The following is a 22,095-nucleotide window of genomic DNA, read 5'->3' on the forward strand; positions in this document are numbered from 1 at the left end:
TAAAAAAGACAAGTGGTACGATTCATTAAGACTGAGGTTGCGCATGGCAGTAAGATGCACATGCACTTATAACTAGCATGCGCAAAACCAAAAATGTACTCCTATCAAGACCTGGAGAACATTTCTAGTTAAATATATGCCACGAAAGTGGTGCAGGTTTTCTTGAATTAGGTGGATGGATTTAGCCCACCCCATCTGCTCAAGCACTCCCCATTTTGGCGTAGCTGACCGGGACCACCGTAAAAGCGCCAACAAAAAACTGGAGAAAACACCTCCATGTACCAGGGCCAAAGTCTTCATTGCACCATTTATAACCTTACCTGTATAAACAAATGGAGATTTTCTTCAATAACATGTCCAAAAACCTCAAACGTAACGGTGACAATACTCTGTGGAAAACATCACAATGTTAGCTCAAACAAAATTGGAGTTGAGGAATGAAACGCTGAGACATATTATTCAGAGGGATCCAATAGTACCGTAAGTCCAATAAAAGGGAAAAAATCAGCAGCTCATGCGCTATTCACGGAGAAATCTGTATCTGTGTGGTCAATGTGGTTAGGCTGGCTTTGTATAAGGGATCATTCAAACAAAATTGTATTTCTCGTAGGTTAAAAAAAACAAACTGATTTTCATCAATGTGCTGGATCAGATTTTTCATTAGTGTTTGGTCAGTGTGTCCTTTTTCTTATCAATAGTGATTGATCACGAATTTTCACATATTCTAAAAAAAAAAATTTGCAAAGTTTCTCTTACCGATGATGTTAAAAAATGGATAGCTTATGGATTGCAAATGGATACTAGCTGTGTGGTCACTATGATTTTTTGGGGACCCATGAAATTAATATATGATACAATAGAAAAACAAAAATTATCATTATTATATTTGGTACAGAGGTCAGACGTTTCCTGTAGTTCTTGACTAAGTTTGCACACACTGCAGCAGAGATTTTGGCTCACTCTTCCATACAGATCTTCTCCAGGTTTTGGGGCTGTTACTGGGCAACATTGAGTTTCAGCTCCTAACAAAGATTTTCTATTGGGTTCAGGTCTGGAGACTGGCTAGGCCACTCAAGTCCCTCCAAAGATTTTCTATTGGGTTCAAGTCTGGAGACTGGCTAGGCCACTCCAGGACCTTGAAATGCTTGAGAGCCAGAATTCTTGCATATTGGTAGGTGATCAAATACTTATTTCATGTAATAAAATTCAAATTCATTATGTAAAAATCATACAATGTGATTTTCTTTTTTTTATTATTAGATTCTGTCTCTCAGAGTTGAAGTGTACCTACGATAAATATTATAAACCTCTCTATTCTTTGTAGGTGGCAAAACGTGCAAAATCAGCAGTGTATCAAATACTTATTTTCCCCACTGTATGTGTGATTGGGCAAACAGAGAACAATCAATCCGATTATAGTGACAACCCACATACAAAAAAAACAGCCGCAAACTAACTGGACAGGACGCCAGTTCATAGGCAGGATGTCAAGGAGTTTGAAAATGGAAACACAAACTTCATAGATGATCTTGGTTAAGATAAAAGAGTAAAAGAATTTTCTTGATAAAAGACATCTAAGGACGGGCATGATTATTTTGTGCAAATACATAAATTGTCCATTTAAAAAGTATGGTAAAACACTGTTTTATGTAAAACCCCTCAAAAAACAAAAAAGGTACTCCCTCTGCGTGGAAAATAACACTCAAGGACACAGGCTGGATCAGGAGGGAAAATTTGTATTTTAAGGGCATACTAAGTCAAGTGTTATGGTTGTACATATAACCCTTACCTATATCCTCTCCCATTACTCCTTGATTGACAACCATACTAACTATAACAGGCTTGTACAGTCACCCAAGACATTCATAACACATTTTTACAAAACAATCACTGCAATCACACAGAATAGTAACCTGGTCTGTATAGAGCACTTATATTACAGTAGAGTATGTTACGCATACAGGTGGTGCACGTGGATCGTGGACCCACTGTGCCACAGACCGAACCTACTCTGGAGGGGAGTGACTAAGCAGCTACCTAGGTGTTCACTGGAGCCTCTAGTGGTGAGGTCAGGCTTGTGCACCATGTAGCTGCCAGGTGCCCCTCCAGGAAAGACTCTGGCAGTAGCAGATTAAAGGTACCTTCACACGAAGCGACGCTGCAGCGATAGCGACAACGATGTCGATCGCTGCAGCGTCGCTGTTTGGTCGCTGGAGAGCTGTCACACAGACCGCTCTCCAGCGATCAACTATGCCGAGGTCCCCTGGTAACCAGGGTAAACATCGGGTAACTAAGCGCAGGGCCGCGCTTAGTAACCCGATGTTTACCCTGGTTACCAGCGTAAAATCTAAAAAAAACAAACAGCACATACTTACATTCACGTCCCCCTGCGTCCACTTCCTGACTGACTGAGCGCCGTACAGTGAGAGCAGAGCGGTGACGTCACCGCTGTGCTGCTTTCACTTTCACTTTGCGGCGCTGAGTCAGAGGAGGAAGCAGACTGCAGGGGACGCAATGTGAGTATGTGCTGTTTGTTTTTTTTACATTTTACGCTAGTAACCAGGGTAAACATCGGGTAACTAAGCGCGGCCCTGCGCTTGGTAACCCGATGTTTACCCTGGTTACCAGTGTAAAACATCGCTGGTATCGTTGCTTTTGCTTTCAAACACAACGATACACAGCGATCGGACGACCAAATAAAGTTCTGGACTTTATTCAGCGACCAGCGACATCACAGCAGGATCCTGATCGCTGCTGCGTGTCAAACGAAACGATATCGCTAGCGAGGACGCTGCAACGTCACGGATTGCTAGCGATATCGTTATAATGTCGTTTCGTGTGAAGGTACCTTAAGTCATTAATCCAGACTCCTGGACAGTGCAGGACATCCAACAAGTTCAGACTGTGTAGACAAGACGGCCAGTGGCGACGGATTCAGACTGAGCAGACAAGATGCCCACTTGGGACAGAATCAGACTACGCCGACAGGACGGCCACTTGGGACAGGTTCAAACTGTACATTCACCGGATAACAGATGGGACGGCCACAGGGACAGGTTCAAACTGTGGCGACAGAACGGCAACAGGGACAGGTTCACACTGTGCCGACAGGATAGCAACAAGGACAGGTTAGACACACTGGTCTCAGGAAATAGTTCAGGTACAACTGATGCGGTTTCAGGGTATGGACAACGCCTAAGCAGACACAGGAACCAAAGACAACTATACTGGACTAACGGGACACAGGATACGGGAAATATTAACAGACTAGGGACAGGGGACCTGGCAACATACAGTTGCACACACTAAACCAATAACAGTGACTATAGGGGTTGCTCAGACACCTCCATATTGGGGAGGGTGCCTGTTATACTAGATGCCTCCCAGCTATTGGCTGAGAGACATCTAGCAGATGTACACATTACCTAAATTCCTCCCAGCTGTCAAGCTGGGGACATTTTACCATGTGCGAGTGCTGCCCATTTAAAAGCAGGGGAGCGCGTACTAGGCGTGACACTATGGCGCGCACACAAACCAGGAGCACGCCGAAGACCACGCTGGGGCCGGGGCAGTAGGTAAGCCAGCGTCCCTGCATGGAAAGAGAAGGAGACATCTTGTAGGGGCGCTGGCAGAAGCGCTACAGTGTCAGTGCTTTAGTCCCTTATATCATATATGACATGGTAGTTTTACCAGATTGACATATTTAGTTGAATCGCAAGGTCAAATCAATCCCTTTACAATATAAGTAGCTATGTGTAAGGTTACAATCAATTTCATTATTACTACCATGTTCCCAGATTCCTATATAGTCATGCACCTACAGATCACCTGCTCCCATACACCTAAGTAACAATCCAGATCCGCCATCCGGCAGCTGCTCAACGAGACCCAATTCTCATTGATGTTGAATAACAACTACTTCAATAGTAGAAAAAGCTGTCCTTAGTAAAAGGGATCCCCCATGAAGAGGCAGCTGTTTTTTCTTATACCTTCTAAGGGATGTGTGATTTTACTACAAGGAAGTAGAGCTGTCACTTTTAGTACCCTGTAGGATTCACTTACCTAGCATCAAGGATCAATGAAGTTGTGCAGAAGCCCATTCATGTGTTTGTTGTGACAGTAGTTCACACCCTCATTCCATGTTAGGACATATTATAGGAAGATTTTCCTTAGTGAGAAAATAATGCCCTCATTACACTTCATTTGAAGCAATTATGTCCTTTAATCTGTTGGGCGCTAAAGTAAATAGTGATTTGTACTCGCAAACTCATTTCCACGTGACAAGAGAACTGCTATCTAAATAGGTTGCTGGTAAATAAACAAAAATCATTTCCTCAAAAAACACAATTGGACACTTCACAGAATGGATCCTCAACACCTTTTGGTGCTATGTTTTTCTTCTAAAAACAATCAGCTATTTCCAAGATAGCATGCATTACTACACAGAGCACTGCAATGCCTGGTGATGGGGAGCCTCAACACGGAACTTGGCCACAGGCAACGCGTTTTTGTCCTGCCCTTCATAACCATCTAAAAATGGGAATAGGTGATAAAAGTTTACTTGGAATCTGAGTATGTTCACATGTGGCATGTACACTGCGGATATTCTGTCTAGACTTGTGGACGGGCAATACGCAGTGCATTACAGTAGCAGCAAAGTGGATGAGACTACTCTATCTCGCTGCACTGCAGAAAACAATTAAACTGCTGCAGATACATGGCAAATCCACACCAAATACATGGGTGCCCCCTAAGTTCAGACGTGACGGATACTTTCCACTGTAGATTTCCATATAAGTTACCTTAATCAATGCTGTATATTAGATCCTTGTTGCAACTAATGGAATATTTTTATTTTTCGAACAGAAAAACTGCTTTATGTATTTATATAGTTTACATATTCACATATAAAGGAAGCTCCTTCTTGCTATATTCAATTTTTCGTTATACACTTCTTCTTTCTCTTCTTCTAAGGCCGCAGTCAGTCAGACAGCTGTATAACAAGGCTGACAATCGCACCGCAATGCTCAGACTGGTCGCTGTGTGAGTCCACGTTTTTGCTGAGTGAGCTGTAGTTGGGATACATACAATTTTTTATCGTTTTCCATTCCATTTTTTTGAGGGATGCAAAGTGACCGAAAAAAAACAACACAAAAGTGGATTTTTTTTTCCTGACATTTACTGGATGGGTTAAAGTATGATATATTTTGAAAGGTCAGAATTACAGGTACCTTATTTTATTTTTCAGAATTGGAAAACGTTTCGTTAAGCTGATGTGAAGGTATGTGCACACGACGTAATTTTCAGGCAGATTCTGCTTGGAACTGGGCTGAAAAAAAACACAGCAAAACCGCTGATAAAATCAACACCGTGCACAACAATGTGCAAAAAAACATCATTGCTGTGCACATGTTCAATCTTGTCTTACTTCTATTAACCGCCTCAGGAATTGGAAACCATGAAGTGGTTAAAAGAAGTAGCATGGTCATACTTGGCGTAAAATGAAAAGAAAAGACGCAAGTTGCCACAAAAAGTGATGGCAAAGCCACCAGCAAAACTGGTTCAGGACAAAGACTGTTGGCATTTTCCTTTAGTGGCTTCGCCAAGAAAATCTCGGGGTCTCCTCCGGAGGAAGGGTGATGTCATGTGCACATACCCGGATCGCATTCAGGAATAGGCATATGAAATTATTACCAATTCTATTTCAGAACATACTGTTTTGGGGGCAAAGACATCTGTAGTGCTACAAATCCAACTTGTTTTCCGTACATTTATATATACAGTATATATTTTGTTATTATTTATTTATATAGCGCCATTAATTTCATGGTGCTGTACATGAGAAAAGGGGTTACAGATAACGTTTACAGTAAACAAATTTACAATGACAGACTGGTGCAGAGGGGAGAGGACCCTGCCCTTGCGGACTTACATACTATATATATATATATATATATATATATATATATATATATATATATATATATATATATATATATATATATACACACTGTATATGTATACAAACATACATACAGTACACACCAAGAGTTTGGACACACCTTCTCCCTTAAAGATTTTCCTGTATTTTCATGACTATGAAAATTGTACATTCACACTGAAGCATCAAAACTATGAATTAACATATGTGGAATTATATACTTAACAAAAAAGTGTGAAACAACTGAAAATATGTCTTATATTCTAGGTTCTTCAAAGTAGCCACCTTTTGCTTTGATGACTGCTTTGGACACTCTTGGCATTCTCTTGATGAGCTTCAAGAATGGTTTTCACTCCACAGATGTGCCCTGTCAGGTTTAATAAGTGGGATTTCTTGCCTTATAAATGGGGTTGGGACCATCAGTTGTGTTGTGCAGAAGTCAGGTGGATACACAGCTGATAGACCTACTGAATAGACTGTTAGAATTTGTATTATGGCAAGAAAAAAGCAGATAAGTAAAGAAAAACGAGTGGCCATCAGTACTTTAACCTCTTTCTGACCTCAGACGGGATAGTACGTCCGAGGTCAGAACCCCCACTTTGATGAGGGCTCTGGCGGTGAGCCCGCATCAAAGCCGGGACATGTCAGCTGTTTTGAACAGCTGACATGTGCCCGCAATAGCGGCGGGTGAAATCGCGATTCACCCGCCGCTATTAACTAGTTAAATGCTGCTGTCAAACGCTGACAGCGGCATTTAACTGACGCTTCCGGCCGGGCGGCCAGAAATGAGCACATGATCGAGGGTCAGCGATGCGTCAGAATGGTAAAAATAGAGGTCCTTGAGACCTCTATGGTTACTGATGCCGGCCTGCTGTGAGCGCCCCCCTGTGATTGGCGCTCATAGCACACCTGCATTTCTGCTGCATAGCAGCGATCTGATTATCGTTGCTAAGTAGCAGAGCTGATTGAGTGGTGCCAGCTTCTAGCCTCCCAGGCTATTGAAGCATGGCAACAGTAAAAAAAAAAAAAGTTTAAAAAAATGTGAAAAAAAATAAAAAATATAGAAGTTTAAATCACCCCCCTTTCGCCCCATTCAAAATAAATCAATAAAAAAAAAAAAATCAAACCTACACATATTTGGTATCGCCGCGTTCAGAATCGCCCGATCTATCAATAGAAAAAAAGGATTACCCTGATTGCTAAACGGTGTAGCGAGAAAGAAATTTGAAACGCCAGAATTAAGTTTTTTTTGGTCGCCGCGACATTGCATTAAAATGCAATAACGGGTGATCAAAAGAACGTATCTGCACCAAAATGATATCATTAAAAACGCCAGCTCAGCACGCAAAAAATAAGCCCGGAAAAATGCGCAATTTTTTTTTTTTTTTTTTTTTTAGCAAAGTTTGGATTTTTTTTTCACCACTTAGATAAAAGAGAACCTAGACATGTTTGGTGTCTATGAACTCGTAATGACCTTGAGAATCATAATGGCTGGTCAGTTTTAGCATTTAGTGAACCTAGTAAAAAAGCCAATAAAAAAACAAGTGTGGGATTGCACTTTTTTTGCAATTTCACTGCACTTGGAATTTTTTTCCCGTTTTCTAGTACACGACATGCTGAAACCAATGATGTCGTTCAAAAGTACAACTTGTTTCGCAAAAATAAGCCCTCACATGGCCATATTAACGGAAAAATAAAAAAGTTATGGCTCTGGAAAGAAGGGGAGCAAAAAACGAACACGGAAAAACGGAAAATCGCAAGGTAATGAAGGGGTTAAGAAATGAAGGTCAGTCAGTCCGAAAAATTGGGAAAACTTTGAAAGTGTCTCCAAGTGCAGTGGCAAAAACCATCAAGCGCTACAAAGAAACTGGCTCACATGAGGACTGCCCCAGGAAAGGAAGACTAAAGGTACCGTCACACTAGGCGATATCGCCAGCAATCCGTGACGTTGCAGCAACCTGGATGGCGATATCGCTGTATTTGACACGCAGCAGCGATCTGGATCCCGCTGTGAAATTGCTGGTCGCTGCTAGAAGGTCTGCACATTATTTGGTCGCTAGGTCGCTGTGTATCGCCGTGTTTGACAGCAAAAGCGACGATACCAGCGATATTTTACACTGGTAACCAGGGTAAACATCGGGTTACTAAGCGCAGGGCCGCGCTTAGTAACCAGATGTTTACCCTGGTTACCAGCGTAAAAGTTAAAAAAACAAACAGTACATACTCACCTGCGCGTCCCCCAGCCTCTGCTTCCTGACACTAAAGCGCCGGCCCTAAACTGAAAGTGAAAGCAACAGCGGTGACGTCACCGCTGTGCTGTTAGGGCCGGAGCTCAGTCAGTGTCAGGATGCAGAGGCTGGGGGACGCGCAGGTGAGCATGTACTGTTTGTTTTTTTAACTTTTACGCTGGTAACCAGGGTAAACATCGGGTTACTAAGCGCGGCCCTGCGCTTAGCAACCCGATGTTTACCCTGGTTACCCGGGGACCTCGGCATCGCTGGTCGCTGGAGAGCGGTCTGTGTGACAGCTCTCCAGCGACCACACAGCGACGCTGCAGCGATCGGCATTGCTGTCGCTATCGCTGCAGCGTCGCTTAGTGTGACGGTACCTTTAGAGTCACCTCTGCTTCTGAGGATAAGTTTATCAGAGTCACCAGCCTCAGAAATCACAGGTTAACAGCAGCTCAGATTAGAGACCAGGTCAAGGCCACAGAGAGTTCTAGCAGCAGACACATCTCTACAACAACTGTTAAGAGGAGACTTTGTGCAGCAGGCCTTCATGGTAAAATAGCTGCTAGGAAACCACTGCTAAGGACAGGCAACAAGCAGAAGAGACTTGTTTGGGCTAAAGAACACAAGAAATGGAAATTAGACCAGTGGATATCTGTGCTTTGGTCTGATGAGTCCAAATTTGAGATCTTTGGTTCCAACCACCGTGTCTTTGTGCGACGCAGAAAAGGTGAACGAATGGACTCTACATGCCTGGTTCCCACCGTGAAGCATGGAGGAGGAGGTGTGATGGTGTGGGGGTGCTTTGCTGGTGACACTGTTAGGGATTTATTCAAAATTGAAGGCATACTGAACCAGCATGGCTACCACAGCATCTTGCAGCAGCATGCTATTCCATCCGGTTTGTGTTTAGTTGGACCATCATTTATTTTTCAACAGGACAATGACCCCAAACACACCTCCAGGCTGTGTGAGGGCTATTTGACCAAGAAGGAGAGTGATGGGGTGCTATGCCAGATGACCTGGCCTCCACAGTCACCAGACCTGAACCCAATCGAGATGGTTTGGGGTGAGCTGGACCGCAGAGTGAAGGCAAAAGGGCCAACATGTGCTAAGCATCTCTGGGAACTCCCTCTAGATTGTTGGAAGACCATTTCCGGTGACTACCTCTTGAAGCTCATCAAGAGATTGCCAAGAGTGTGCAAAGCAGTCATCAAAGCAAAAGGTGGCTACTTTGAAGAACCTAGAATATGAGACATAATTTCTGTTGTTTCACACTTTTTTGTTAAGTACAGTTATATGAAAAAGTTTGGGCACCCCTATTAATCTTAAGCTTAATGTTTTATAAATATTGTTTTTTTTGCAACAGCTATTTCAGTTTCATATATCTAATAACTGTTGGACACAGTAATGTTTCTGCCTTGAAATGAGGTTTATTGTGCTAACAGAAAATGTGCAATCTGCATTCAAACAAAATTTGACAGGTGCATAAGTATGGGCACCCTTATCATTTTCTTGTTTAAAATACTCCTACCTACTTTTTACTGACTTACTAAAGCACTTTTTTTGGTTTTGCATCCTCATTGAGCTTTGTACTTCATAGCCAGATGTATGCAATCATGAGAAAAGCTACTTAAAGTGGCCACTTGCAAGTTGTTCTCCTGTTTGAATCTCCTCTGACGAGTGGCATCATGGGCTCCTCAAAACAACTGTCAAATGATCTGAAAACAAAGATTATTCAACATAGTTGTTCAGGGGAAGGATACAAAAAGCTGTCTCAGAGATTTAACCTGTCAATTTCCACTGTGAGGAACATAGTAAGGAAATGGAAGAACACAGGTACAGTTCTTGTTAAGGCCAGAAGTGGCAGGCCAAGAAAAACATCAGAAAGGCAGAGAAGAAGAATGGTGAGATCAGTCAAGGACAATCCTCAGACCACCTCCAGAGAGCTGCAGCATCAACTTGCTGCAGATGGTGTCACTGTGCATCGGTCAACTATACAACACACTTTGCACAAGGAGAAGCTGTATGGGAGAGTGATGCGAAAGAAGCAGTTTCTGCAAGCACGCCACAAACAGAGTCGGCTGAGGTATGCAAAGCACATTTGGAGAAGCCAATTTCTTTTTGGAAGAAGGTCCTGTGGACTGATGAAACCAAGATTGAGTTGTTTGGTCATACAAAAAGGCGTTATGCATGGCGGCAAAAAAACACAGTGCGTTGTATAGTTGGAGGCTATTGAAGCATGGCAAAAGTAAAAAAAAATGTTTAAAAAAATATGAAATAAATTAAAAAAATATAAAAGTTTAAATAACCCCTCATTCAAAATAAAACAATAAAAATAAAATCAAATACACACATATTTGGTATCGCCGCGTTCAGAATCGCCTGATCTATCAAAAAAAAAAAGGATTAACCTGATCGCTAAATGGCGTAGCGATAAAAAAATTAGAAACGCCAAAATTAGGGTTTTTTGGTCGCCGCGACATTGCATTAAAATGCAATAATGGGCGAGCAAAACAACGTATCTGCACCAAAATGGTATCATTAAAAACGTTAGTTCAGCACGCAAAAAAATAAGCCCACACCCGACCACAGGTCATGAAAAATGGAGACACTACAGGTATCGGAAAATGGCGCAATTGTTTTTTTTTTTTGTTTTTTTTAGCAAAGTTTGGAATTTTTTTTCACCACTTTGATAAAAAATAACCTACACATGTTTGGTGTCTATGAACTTGTAATGACCTGGAGAATCATAATGGCAGGTCAGATTTAGCATTTAGTGAACCTAGCAAAAACGCCAAACAAAAAACACGCATGGGATTGATGATGTTGTTCAAAAGTACAACTCGTCCTGCAAAAAATAAGCCCTCACATGGCCATATTGACGGAAAAATAAAAAAAGTTATGGCTCTGGGAAGGAGGGGAGTGAAAAACGAGCATGGAAAAAAGGAAAATCCCAAGGTCATGAAGGGGTTAAATGACAAGGTGTGTCCAAACTTTATATAGTGTTTTTTTCCAACTGAAGTCAATAGGAATAATTCAAAATTTGAAAAAAAATAAACATTTTCTATGTGAATGGAAAATCATATTTTTTTCATTACATCACAGATGTTTTACCTAAAAGGGGGAAATTCCACTTAAATACCCAGTGAAAACCTAAAGATGTACGGTATCTGTAGGGAAGGTGAACAAACACTGAAAGACTTGGATCATTGGAGACAAACATAAAGATAATTACCTACACAGCCATATTAACACCAACATGTCCAATATACTGCTAATCCCTCTTTACACTTCTGTGGTCACATTTAGGCACAGGAAGTTTACTGGATTTCAAGTCACTTTACATTTCAATACCAATTGCAGACAACAACAAAAACTTTAGACAGACTATTAAAAGCCTGCAACAAAAGCTAAAAAACGTTACATGTATCTATTAAAAATCACCCTGCTAACAGGCACACATTAATGATTAACTGCTCACAAACTGTGAATATATTAGGCCAAAGCAACACGGTAACTTAACGCTTTCCAGCCGAAGACAGTCTTCACCTTCCTGACCAGGCCAAATTTTTCAATTCTGACCAGTGTCAACAACTCAGGAACGTTTCTGCATATCCCCGTGATTCTGAGACTGTTTTCTCCTAACATTTTATTATTGTACATTCTTTATAATACATATCTACCACCAACATAAACAGGTCTAAAATGTAACCAAAAATGTGGGAAAAAAATCAATTTTCAACTTTAAATATTTGTACCCTTAATGTTACATCCCCATGATGTGCATTTGGTGAGTTATTGATATTGCAGAATTTCTGCATTTATTAGGTAAATTAGGTTACTTGTGCTTTTTCATTGCATTTGTAAATGTATTTTTACAAGGGTTTTTGTTCATGCTTTTGATGCAGTTTTTGTTTCTTGCTGGTATATCATGTTTTAAATAAGGCTGCGTGTACACGTTGCAGATTTGGTGATTTGGTACAGAAAATAATCTGCAGCATGTCAATTCTCTGTGCGTTTTTGCACAGCATTTTTCACCATTGACTTCACTCAAATCAATCAAAAACACAGGGCAAAAATGCACCAAAACCACTGCAAAAACTAGCGGTTTTGCGGCTGCACTTTTGCTGCCAAGAGCTGCAGAAATGGTGCAGAAGCTTTACCCAACATGTGCGCTTAGCCATAAGGTGCTTTGTTTTTTATCCTTCCTGGCATATAGTTTTGATCAAACTTTATTGGCATAGTTATGTGCGGATTACATGTGTTTTTAGCAAAGGGGTGTAAAAGACCAATACAAAAAATGATGTGCACTCCTGATATAATGTGATCAAAATATATACAACTTTATTGATAACATGGACAAACAACTCATTGAAAACATCCAAAAACATGAAAACATGGTACAATAACCATCTAACACCCCTGAGTGTTGCATCAGATACATGGGTGGATAGACATGTAAGGAGCAATAGCGAAGCAAAAATACTGTTTGCGGCACCTCCGACTAGTGTATGAACAACCTCAATAGAAAGTTATAACATTGCATGGTATACAGGTCACAGTAAAGCAGATTGGCAAAGTAGAAGTCAACCACAAAAAAAGTGGAAAAGGTAGGGCTGAAATAACACAAGCAAGGGAACATGTCGAGAGTATGCAGAGCGTTTTCTGCAGATGGTACTGATTGCTCCTAGACCACCACAAGATGCCATGGTAAGCATGAAAACACAAGAGCCAGGGGTGTGGGGATAGAAACCCAGGTGTATCACTGTTCAGCAACAGCTTCGTCAGGAGTGATGTGTCCACTGGTCAGATATTGCATTATATGAAGAAGCGCCAAAAAGAAAAGTAGATTACGGTGTGTGGCGTCTACGTGATAGGCAGCATCTGGGGAGTCGTGTCCAACGGCAGGTATGCATAGCAACTGTTTCTCACAGAGCCCTCAGCCCGGAAGTGGGCAAGACCCATGAGCGCAAAGCCGGAAGCGGTCATCCGCGCTCATGCGCATATCGGCAGACTGGTAAGTTGAGGGCAGCTGTATATGCCCACACTGTCATCACAAACCATAGTATGAAATAAGAGCCCAATAGGTCACCGAACCGAAAGGGATCCAGAGGCGTTAGTATGGACCCCACACAGTAAGGATGCAAAAGCGAGAAGAAATCACATTTGATGGGAGTGCTGTTATGGAGGTGCCAATAGTATGGTGAGCTCTGTTCCCTAGCAAACAGGAGTATAACAGCACAAATCTAAAGCCTATTAGCAAAATGATGAAAAGAAGATACTCAAATATCGACAGAATCTTTTTATGTTATCTAGAGCGGATGCCATGGCGTGTTTGAAGAGCCTCTGATGTACCTAAATAGTGAAAAAAAAAAACACAAGTGACCCCATTTTGGAAACTAGACCCCTCAAGGAACTTATCTAGATGTGTGGTGAGCACCTTGAACCCCCAGGTGATTCACAGAATTTTGAAAATTTGATCTTTGAAAATGAAAACAAATTATTTTTCCCACAAAAATGTTGATTTAGCCCCAAATATTTTCATTTTCACAAGGATAGCAGGAGAAAATAGACCCCAAAATTTGTTTTGATGACATATACCCAATATGTGGTCTAAAACTAGTTTGGAGGCAATGGTCAGAAGGAAAGAAGCGGCATATTGGAGTTCAGATTTTGCTGGAATTGTTTGAGGGTGCCATATCAAATTGGCAGAGCCCTTAAGGTGCCAGAACTGCAGAAACCTCTTTTTACAAGTTACACCCCCTAATGAATTCATCAAGGGGAGCAGTGATTACATTGACAATACATTTGTCTCACAGAATTTTACACCATTGGGCGGTGAAGAAAGAATAATTACATTTTTACCACTAAAATGTTGTTTTAGCACCAAGTTTTTAATTTTCCTAAGGGCTAATAGAAAAAATGGACCACAGTTAGTTGTAAAAATTTCTCCTGAGTGCACCAATACCCTACAACATGTAATCGAAAAATAATTTTCAGGCCCAGTGCAAAGCCCAGAGGAAGAGCCATATTATAGTGCAGATTTTACTATTAAGTTTGCGAGTGCCATGACCAACTTGGAGAGCCACGCCAGGTGCCAAAACAGCATTTTACAAACTACTCCTCTCAATTGATTCATCTAGGGGTGCAGTGATCATACTGACACTACAGGTGTGTCGCAGAATTTTATGCTACTGGGCAGCAAAGACAAAATAATTTATTTTTTACCACAAAAATTTTATTTTAGCCCGAGATTTTACATTTTTACACAGAGAAATGTGTTAAAATTGCAGCAAAATTTGTCTCACAATTTCTGGTCAGTGTAGAATTATACACCCCGAAACAGCTGTCTGTGGATGGATACCATACTTGGCATAGGTGGTTTTCCTTTATTGGATGTTTTCCTTTATTGGATGCTGCCCTTCCCGTGGTTGTTCCTTCCCGGAGAAAGGCCTGGCTATTCACTGCTTGGGTTGAGAAACACGTGATGGTGTCTCCGCAGCTACTCTACGTGCATTTGCATATTTCCCATAAGGGATGGGGGCAGTGTTCTGGATCACTGCGTTGAGAAACACGTGATGGTGTCTCCGCGGTGTTGGATGTTTTGGTCTCCCCGAGGCCAATCATCTGTGCCTTTACAGCCTTTTTACTAGGCACTGCTCCTAATAGCCAGATTCCTACTCCACACTGATGAGGGGCAAAAAACCCCGAAACAGCTGTCTGTGGATGGATACCATGCTTGGCATAGGTGGTTTTCCTTTATTGGATGTTTTCCTTTATTGGATGCTGCCCTTCCCGTGGTTGTTCCTTCCTGGGGAAAGGCCTGGCTATTCACTGCTTGCATTGAGAAACACGTGATGGTGTCTCCGCAGCTACTCTACGTGCATTTGCATATTTCCCATAAGGGATGGGGGCAGTGTTCTGGATCACTGCGTTGAGAAACACGTGATGGTGTCTCCGCGGTGTTGGATGTTTTGGTCTCCCCGAGGCCAATCATCTGTGCCTTTACAGCCTTTTTACTAGGCACTGCTCCTAATAGCCAGATTCCTACTCCACACTGATGAGGGGCAAAAAACCCCGAAACAGCTGTCTGTGGATGGATACCATGCTTGGCATAGGTGGTTTTCCTTTATTGGATGTTTTCCTTTATTGGATGCTGCCCTTCCCGTGGTTGTTCCTTCCCGGGGAAAGGCCTGGCTATTCACTGCTTGCGTTGAGAAACACGTGATGGTGTCTCCGCAGCTACTCTACGTGCATTTGCATATTTCCCATAAGGGATTGGGGCAGTGTTCTGGATCACTGCGTTGAGAAACACGTGATGGTGTCTCCGCGGTGTTGGATGTTTTGGTCTCTCCGAGGCCAATCATCTGTGCCTTTACAGCCTTTTTACTAGGCACTGCTCCTAAAAGCCAGATTCCTACTCCACACTGATGAGGGGCAAAAAACCCCGAAACAGCTGTCTGTGGATGGATACCATGCTTGGCATAGGTGGTTTTCCTTTATTGGATGTTTTCCTTTATTGGATGCTGCCCTTCCCGTGGTTGCTCCTTCCTGGGGAAAGGCCTGGCTATTCACTGCTTGCATTGAGAAACACGTGATGGTGTCTCCGCAGCTACTCTACGTGCATTTGCATATTTCCCATAAGGGATGGGGGCAGTGTTCTGGATCACTGCGTTGAGAAACACGTGATGGTGTCTCCGCGGTGTTGGATGTTTTGGTCTCCCCGAGGCCAATCATCTGTGCCTTTACAGCCTTTCTACTAGGCACTGCTCCTAATAGCCAGATTCCTACTCCACACTGATGAGGGGCAAAAAACCCCGAAACAGCTGTCTGTGGATGGATACCATGCTTGGCATAGGTGGTTTTCCTTTATTGGATGTTTTCCTTTATTGGATGCTGCCCTTCCCGTGGTTGTTCCTTCCCGGGGAAAGGCCTGGCTATTCACTGCTTGCGTTGAGAAACACGTGATGGTGTCTCCGCAGCTACTCTACGTGCATTTGCATATTTCCCATAAGGGATTGGGGCAGTGTTCTGGATCACTGCGTTGAGAAACACGTGATGGTGTCTCCGCGGTGTTGGATGTTTTGGTCTCTCCGAGGCCAATCATCTGTGCCTTTACAGCCTTTTTACTAGGCACTGCTCCTAAAAGCCAGATTCCTACTCCACACTGATGAGGGGCAAAAAACCCCGAAACAGCTGTCTGTGGATGGATACCATGCTTGGCATAGGTGGTTTTCCTTTATTGGATGTTTTCCTTTATTGGATGCTGCCCTTCCCGTGGTTGTTCCTTCCTGGGGAAAGGCCTGGCTATTCACTGCTTGCGTTGAGAAACACGTGATGGTGTCTCCGCAGCTACTCTACGTGCAATGTAGAATTATCCCATATGTGGCTGTACAGTACTGCTTAGGCTTCTTTCACACTTCCGTCGGTACGGGGCCGTCACAAAGCGTCGGCGCGACGTACCGACGGACGTTGTGAAAATTCTGTGCAACGTGGGCAGCGGACGCAGTGTTTCAACGCGTCTGCTGCCCACTGTATAGTCCCAGGGAGGAGGGGGCGGAGTTCCGGCCGGGCATGTGTGGTAGGAATTGCAGGACCCAACGTACGAAAAAACGTTCCCTTGAACGTTTTTTTGCTATGACGGTCCGCCAAATACGGACGCATCCAGTGCACGACGTATGGAACGTGTGTCCATACGTCGCGATGCATCTGTAATACAACTCTATGTGCAAAAAATGCATCCTGCGGGCAACTTTGCAGGATGCGTTTTTTGCACAGAACGACGCATTGCGACGGCCCCTAAACAACGGAAGTGTGAAAGAGACCTTAGCCATACGGAGAGACTCGGTAGGGACTAAGCGCTATTTGCCTCTTGGAGCGCAGATTGTCCTAGAATAGACTCCATATACAGAACCACTAAGTGCTAGGAGAGCAGAATCCCCCCCTCCCAAGTGACCCTATTTTGGAAATTATACCCCTTTAGGAATTTTAACATATTTCGGATGACAGGGTAATGTGACGGCTTGTTTTTTGCGGGACAAGAGTTTACATTTTTATTAGTGATAGGAAATGAATACACCATAATAAAACTCGATTTAACCAATCTACCCCATAACCCTCTTCATAGCAGAATAGAAAACCAAAATATGCCAGCAACTGGATCATTCTAGGATTAATAAGTAATTACTAAGTAAAAATGTAGCGTTTACAGAAGCTACTGCAGTATTTGCATAAGCCACTTGCCCTGGTCATGCTGCCCTTTAGGTCAGTGTGGTCTGGGGTAAGAACCTTAAACATCAACCACTTGCGTTGAATCTTTTTCTATTAGCATAAACACATAGAATCATTTTTATGTAACCTCTTGTCATATTCTGATTGGTTGCTAATTGTTTGTACTGTAAAATGATTGGTTATGTGATAATCTCCCTAAGACCCTCCTACTTGTACATCCTTCTGAAAGTTACTATAAGAATTGTGCCCCGACATAATGGAGGCAGTTCTGTTCTAACATTGATCAGAGCTCTTGTGGCTACAATAAACCTTTCTTTAATCCAATATAAGGTTGTGATGTCATCCTTGGGAGACTTAGAAGTTATTCCTTATCAATTGGTACCATTTCAGGGCACAAAGTTTTTTGATCGCTTTCTATTCCAATTTTTGGAAAGCAGAATGAACAAAAAACAGCAATTCAGGAATTGTTTTATTTTTTTAATGCTGTTCCACGTGTGGTAAAATTGATCAGACAGCTTTATTCTTCGGGTCAGTACATTTACAGCAATACTATAATAATAATCTTCATTTTTATATAGCGCTAACATATTCCGCAGCGCTTTATAGTTTGCACGCATTATCATTGCTGTCCCCAATGGGGCTCACAATCTAAATTCCCTATCAGTATGTCTTTGGAATACTACATTTATATAATTTTTTATGTTTTGTCGCTTTTACACAATAAAAACTATTTTATAGAAAAATATATATTTTTGCATCGCTTTATTCTGAGAGCTATTGTTTTTTTATTCCTCCACTGATGGAGCTGTGTGGCAGCTTGGTTGTTGGGAACAAGATGACGTCTTCAGTGATACCACTTTTATTTACATTTGCCTTCTTGACTGTGTTTTATTTCACTTTTTGTTCGGGGTATGATAAAAAAGCATTGCTTTTTGCCCCGTTTTTTATTTATTTTTTACAGAGTTTATTGAAGGGGTTAACTGGTGTGACAGTTTTATAAGCCAGGTCATTCCGGAAGCAGCAATACTTTATTTTATTACATAAAAATACAAAATTTATGGATGCAATATATATTTCCCACTATGGGGCTTTCACTTTCATATCTCTGATCGCTGTTATAAACATTGAGAACCGGGTGTCAGCTATGATACGTCAGAGGACGCACAGAACAGGAGCTCCGGGATCACCTACTGTTCTGCACTTCCACTAGGCCTCCACACCAGCACAGGTCAGCAGCCCCCTAGTATCTGAGACTCGCCTGCACTCTCCGATGACAAGATCATGGCCAGAGGAGTGTCCGGGAAGCGGAGAAAGGCGACTGTCAAAATGGCTGAGAATCTAAAAATGACGCCAACGCATCTTCATCAGGTACCAGGGACGGTAAGTAAGTTGCAGCTAATACAGTGGCGATACTGGCTGACTTTTCCAGAAACCGCATTAAACAGGCCACTGCTCCTGAAGTGACACTAGAAACCAAGGGAGGAGACATCACTCTCCTGAGCCTATGGTGGGAAACTGCCACATTTGACCCGGATGGTCTCTCTGCCCTACAGTCCCACTTAGAGGCAAATCCCCTTGCCAGTACCTCAACTCAGCCAGTCATTGAACCCATACTCAGAGACGTGACGCTTTGCAGCAATTTCCTCACTCACTGTACAAATGGAGCTGTTAAAAGATGACATCTCTTTCATGAGGCAAGGTCTGCAAAAAGTTACTGACCGCACTACATTAGCAGAAGTCAAAATTAGTGACAGAGGACAAATTACCACAATTGACCAGCAGCACCAACAGATATGAACAGCAAATCCGTCACACTGAGGTCTTAAAATTTCAAATACGGCTACATTACTGGTTAATTTGCTACTCCATGGTTTATCCAGCAAAGTTCAGAGAGTCAGCTCTGGGAGATGATTTCCTCTCTACTTAACCTGAAGACCTAACATGCCAGACAAATTTGATGGAGGCAAACAGTAAGTGTGCGCTGTCAACTTTGATGTTTCTGAATTCTAAGTTTGTTGCCGTCGGAAACCGCTCGACAGTTTGTTGGAACCATACTTCATCTTAATTAATGCACGGCCCAGTGGAACCAAGTTTTCTTTTTACTATCTTGTTATTGCAGGCTCCCAAGGAACAATCACTCCTGTGAACAATCTGTGAGTTTAATACACGTTCGGATGCAGGATGAACTGGTGTCTTCTTTTATCTGTGTGTGTCAGATGTAAATGCAAATTTATGTGGTTTGCTTAGAAAAAGACAAAATCTCTCCCATAAACTCCACGTGGATTAGTCACAGCTATCAGTCTATCTTCTTAAATCATTCCAGAGGTGTTAGTATCTTGTGTAATGGGAGTGGTGGAACCACTGTGCCTTGGTCTGAGGAGAGCCTGGAGGGGCGTCACTAGGTGAACATCCAATTCTTTGATAGAGCTACTGATGGTGGGGTTAGACTTGGCTCCAGATAGACACCAGGAAGGACCTCGGACGCACAGCTGCTGACCCCAAAGGGACAAGAAGCTGGAACGGCCAAGAAGGGAATGCTCAGCTAGAACAGGCAGGCACTGCAGGAACCCAGGAGCGGCAAGTGCTGGCAGGCTCAACTGGTAGACAGGCTGGTGCAGGCATGTACGGCTGGTAAAGAGACTGACACTGGCAGGTGCAGGCAAGTACGGCTAATATACAAGTGGGTACAGGCAGGCACAAGCAGGTATGCTGGAAGGGACAAGCAGAGCAAGCGGATATAGGCAGGTACTAGCGGAAACTGGTGGTGCCTTAAATAATAAGTGTCTCCCAATCATTGGCTGGGGACACTTTAGGAAGGCGTGCAGTCCCTTTAAGAAGAAAGGGAGCACGCTCCCTCAACAAAGTGCCCAGGGATCTGCGCAGACCTCATGCAGCAGCAACGGGAGGAGGGAGTGTGGGACAAGGGCTGTGGCAGTAAGTCAGCGTCCCTACTGGGGGAGTGAGAGAGCCTGCAGGGACGCTGGAGCTACAGTACCCCCGCTCCCCTCTTTACACCCCCTTTTCTTCAGGCCAGCAAGAAATCTCTCCAGGAGGCGAAGGGCATGAATGTTGTCCCTCTCCTCAGAAAGTTTTTCCCTTTTACCCTCTTAGTGGCTAGAATATTCTATACCTCAAAAACATCTTCAGTGCTGACAGGAGCATGAGTGATACCTGGTTCCTTGAAGAAGGTACTGAAGACAACAGGCTTGAGGAAAGACACATGAAATGAATTGGGGATTTGTAGAGAAGCCGGGAGTTTGAGCTTGTAAGCTACAGCATTAATCTGTTTGAGAACCTTGAAAAGACCGATGAAGTGAGGACCCAATTTATATGAGGGTAGCTTGAGACGGACATATTTTGACAAAAGTCAAACCTTATCCCCAGGACGAAAGAGAGGCGAGTCCAGACGTCTCTTGTCCGTGTGTGTCTTCATCCATCTGGAAGCTATCATTAAAGAGATCCTGGTGTCTTTCCAGATCTTAGAGAAGTCCTTTAGGAGAGTTTTAGAGGCAAGAATGTCAGTGGTAGTAGACACAGGAAACAGAACATTGGGTTGTTGACTGAACACCACAGAAAATGGGGATTTAGCAGATAATTCACTCACATGGTTGTTCTATGACAATTTGGCCCAAGGCCGGAGTTCAGCTCAATCACTGTGGTGAGCATTAATGAAGTGTCGCAGGTATTTGATTAACTCACACTGCCTGAACATTGGACTGCGGATCATAGGCAGAAGAGAAGTCCAAGGTGACATTCAGTAGTTTGCAGGTAGCCCTCCAGAAGCGAAATGTAAATTGGACACCTCTATCAGAGACAATATGGAGAGGTACCCCATTGAGGTGAAAAATATATTGAATTAATTTGTCAGCAAGGATAGGAGATGACAGAAGGCGAGGTAAAATGGGTCAATGCCAGCAAGTAAATGAATATGCAATATACATTTTTTAGATCATTTGCATATTCCTTTACTTGCTGGCATTATTTAAGCACAATTGTTTATTTGCTGATCACTTGCCCTTTTGTCTGGAGCTCATCTCCAATTGCAGTTTATCCGCTTATACCATACCATGTTATTTTCTATTGTGGTTTTCCATATATTAGTTGGAGGTGCTATTAGCAGCATGTTTACCTCTCGAGTGCTGCCTAGCATGTCTGTTAGGGTACCGTCACACAGTGCAATTTTGATCGCTACGACGGCACGATTCGTGACGTTGCAGCGTCGTATGATTATTGCTCCAGCGTCGTAGACTGCAGTCACACTTTGCAATCACGGCGCTGGAGCGATGCCGAAGTCCCCGGGTAACCAGGGTAAACATCGGGTTACTAAGCGCAGGGCCGCGCTTAGTAACCCGATGTTTACCGTGGTTACCAGCATAAAAGTAAAAAAAAACAAACCGTACATACTCACCATCTGATGTCTGTCAGGTCCCTTGCCGTCTGCTTCCCACTCTGACTGTCTGCCGGCCGGAAAGTGAGAGCAGATCACAGCGGTGACGTCACTGCTGTGCTGTGCTCTCACTGTACGGCGGCGCTCATTCAGAGCAGGAAGCAGACGGCAAGGGACCTGACGGACATCAGATGGTGAGTATGTACGGTTTTTTTTTTTTTACTTTTACGCTGGTAACCACGGTAAACATCGGGTTACTAAGCGCGGCCCTGCGCTTAGTTACCCGATGTTTACCCTGGTTACCA

At 42.9% G+C, this 22,095-nt stretch overlaps 1 protein-coding gene across 3 annotated transcripts in view; it reads right to left on the reverse strand.

Annotated features, from left to right (window-relative positions):
- Positions 1 to 22,095, reverse strand: part of LOC143761275 (zinc-regulated GTPase metalloprotein activator 1B-like) — a 179,042-nt gene that overhangs the window by 21,645 nt on the left and 135,302 nt on the right. For all 3 annotated transcript variants that reach the window (XR_013212262.1, XM_077249092.1, XM_077249093.1), the window contains exon 13: positions 321 to 389. Coding sequence is in view for 2 of the 3 variants with exons in the window: in XM_077249092.1 (XP_077105207.1) it covers positions 321 to 389 (69 nt within the window). In the remaining variant the exon portion in view is untranslated. The remainder of the gene's footprint in view (positions 1 to 320; positions 390 to 22,095) is intronic.

Source organism: Ranitomeya variabilis, chromosome 1 (genome assembly GCF_051348905.1).
Source record: "Ranitomeya variabilis isolate aRanVar5 chromosome 1, aRanVar5.hap1, whole genome shotgun sequence".
Taxonomy (NCBI): Eukaryota; Metazoa; Chordata; class Amphibia; order Anura; family Dendrobatidae; genus Ranitomeya; species Ranitomeya variabilis.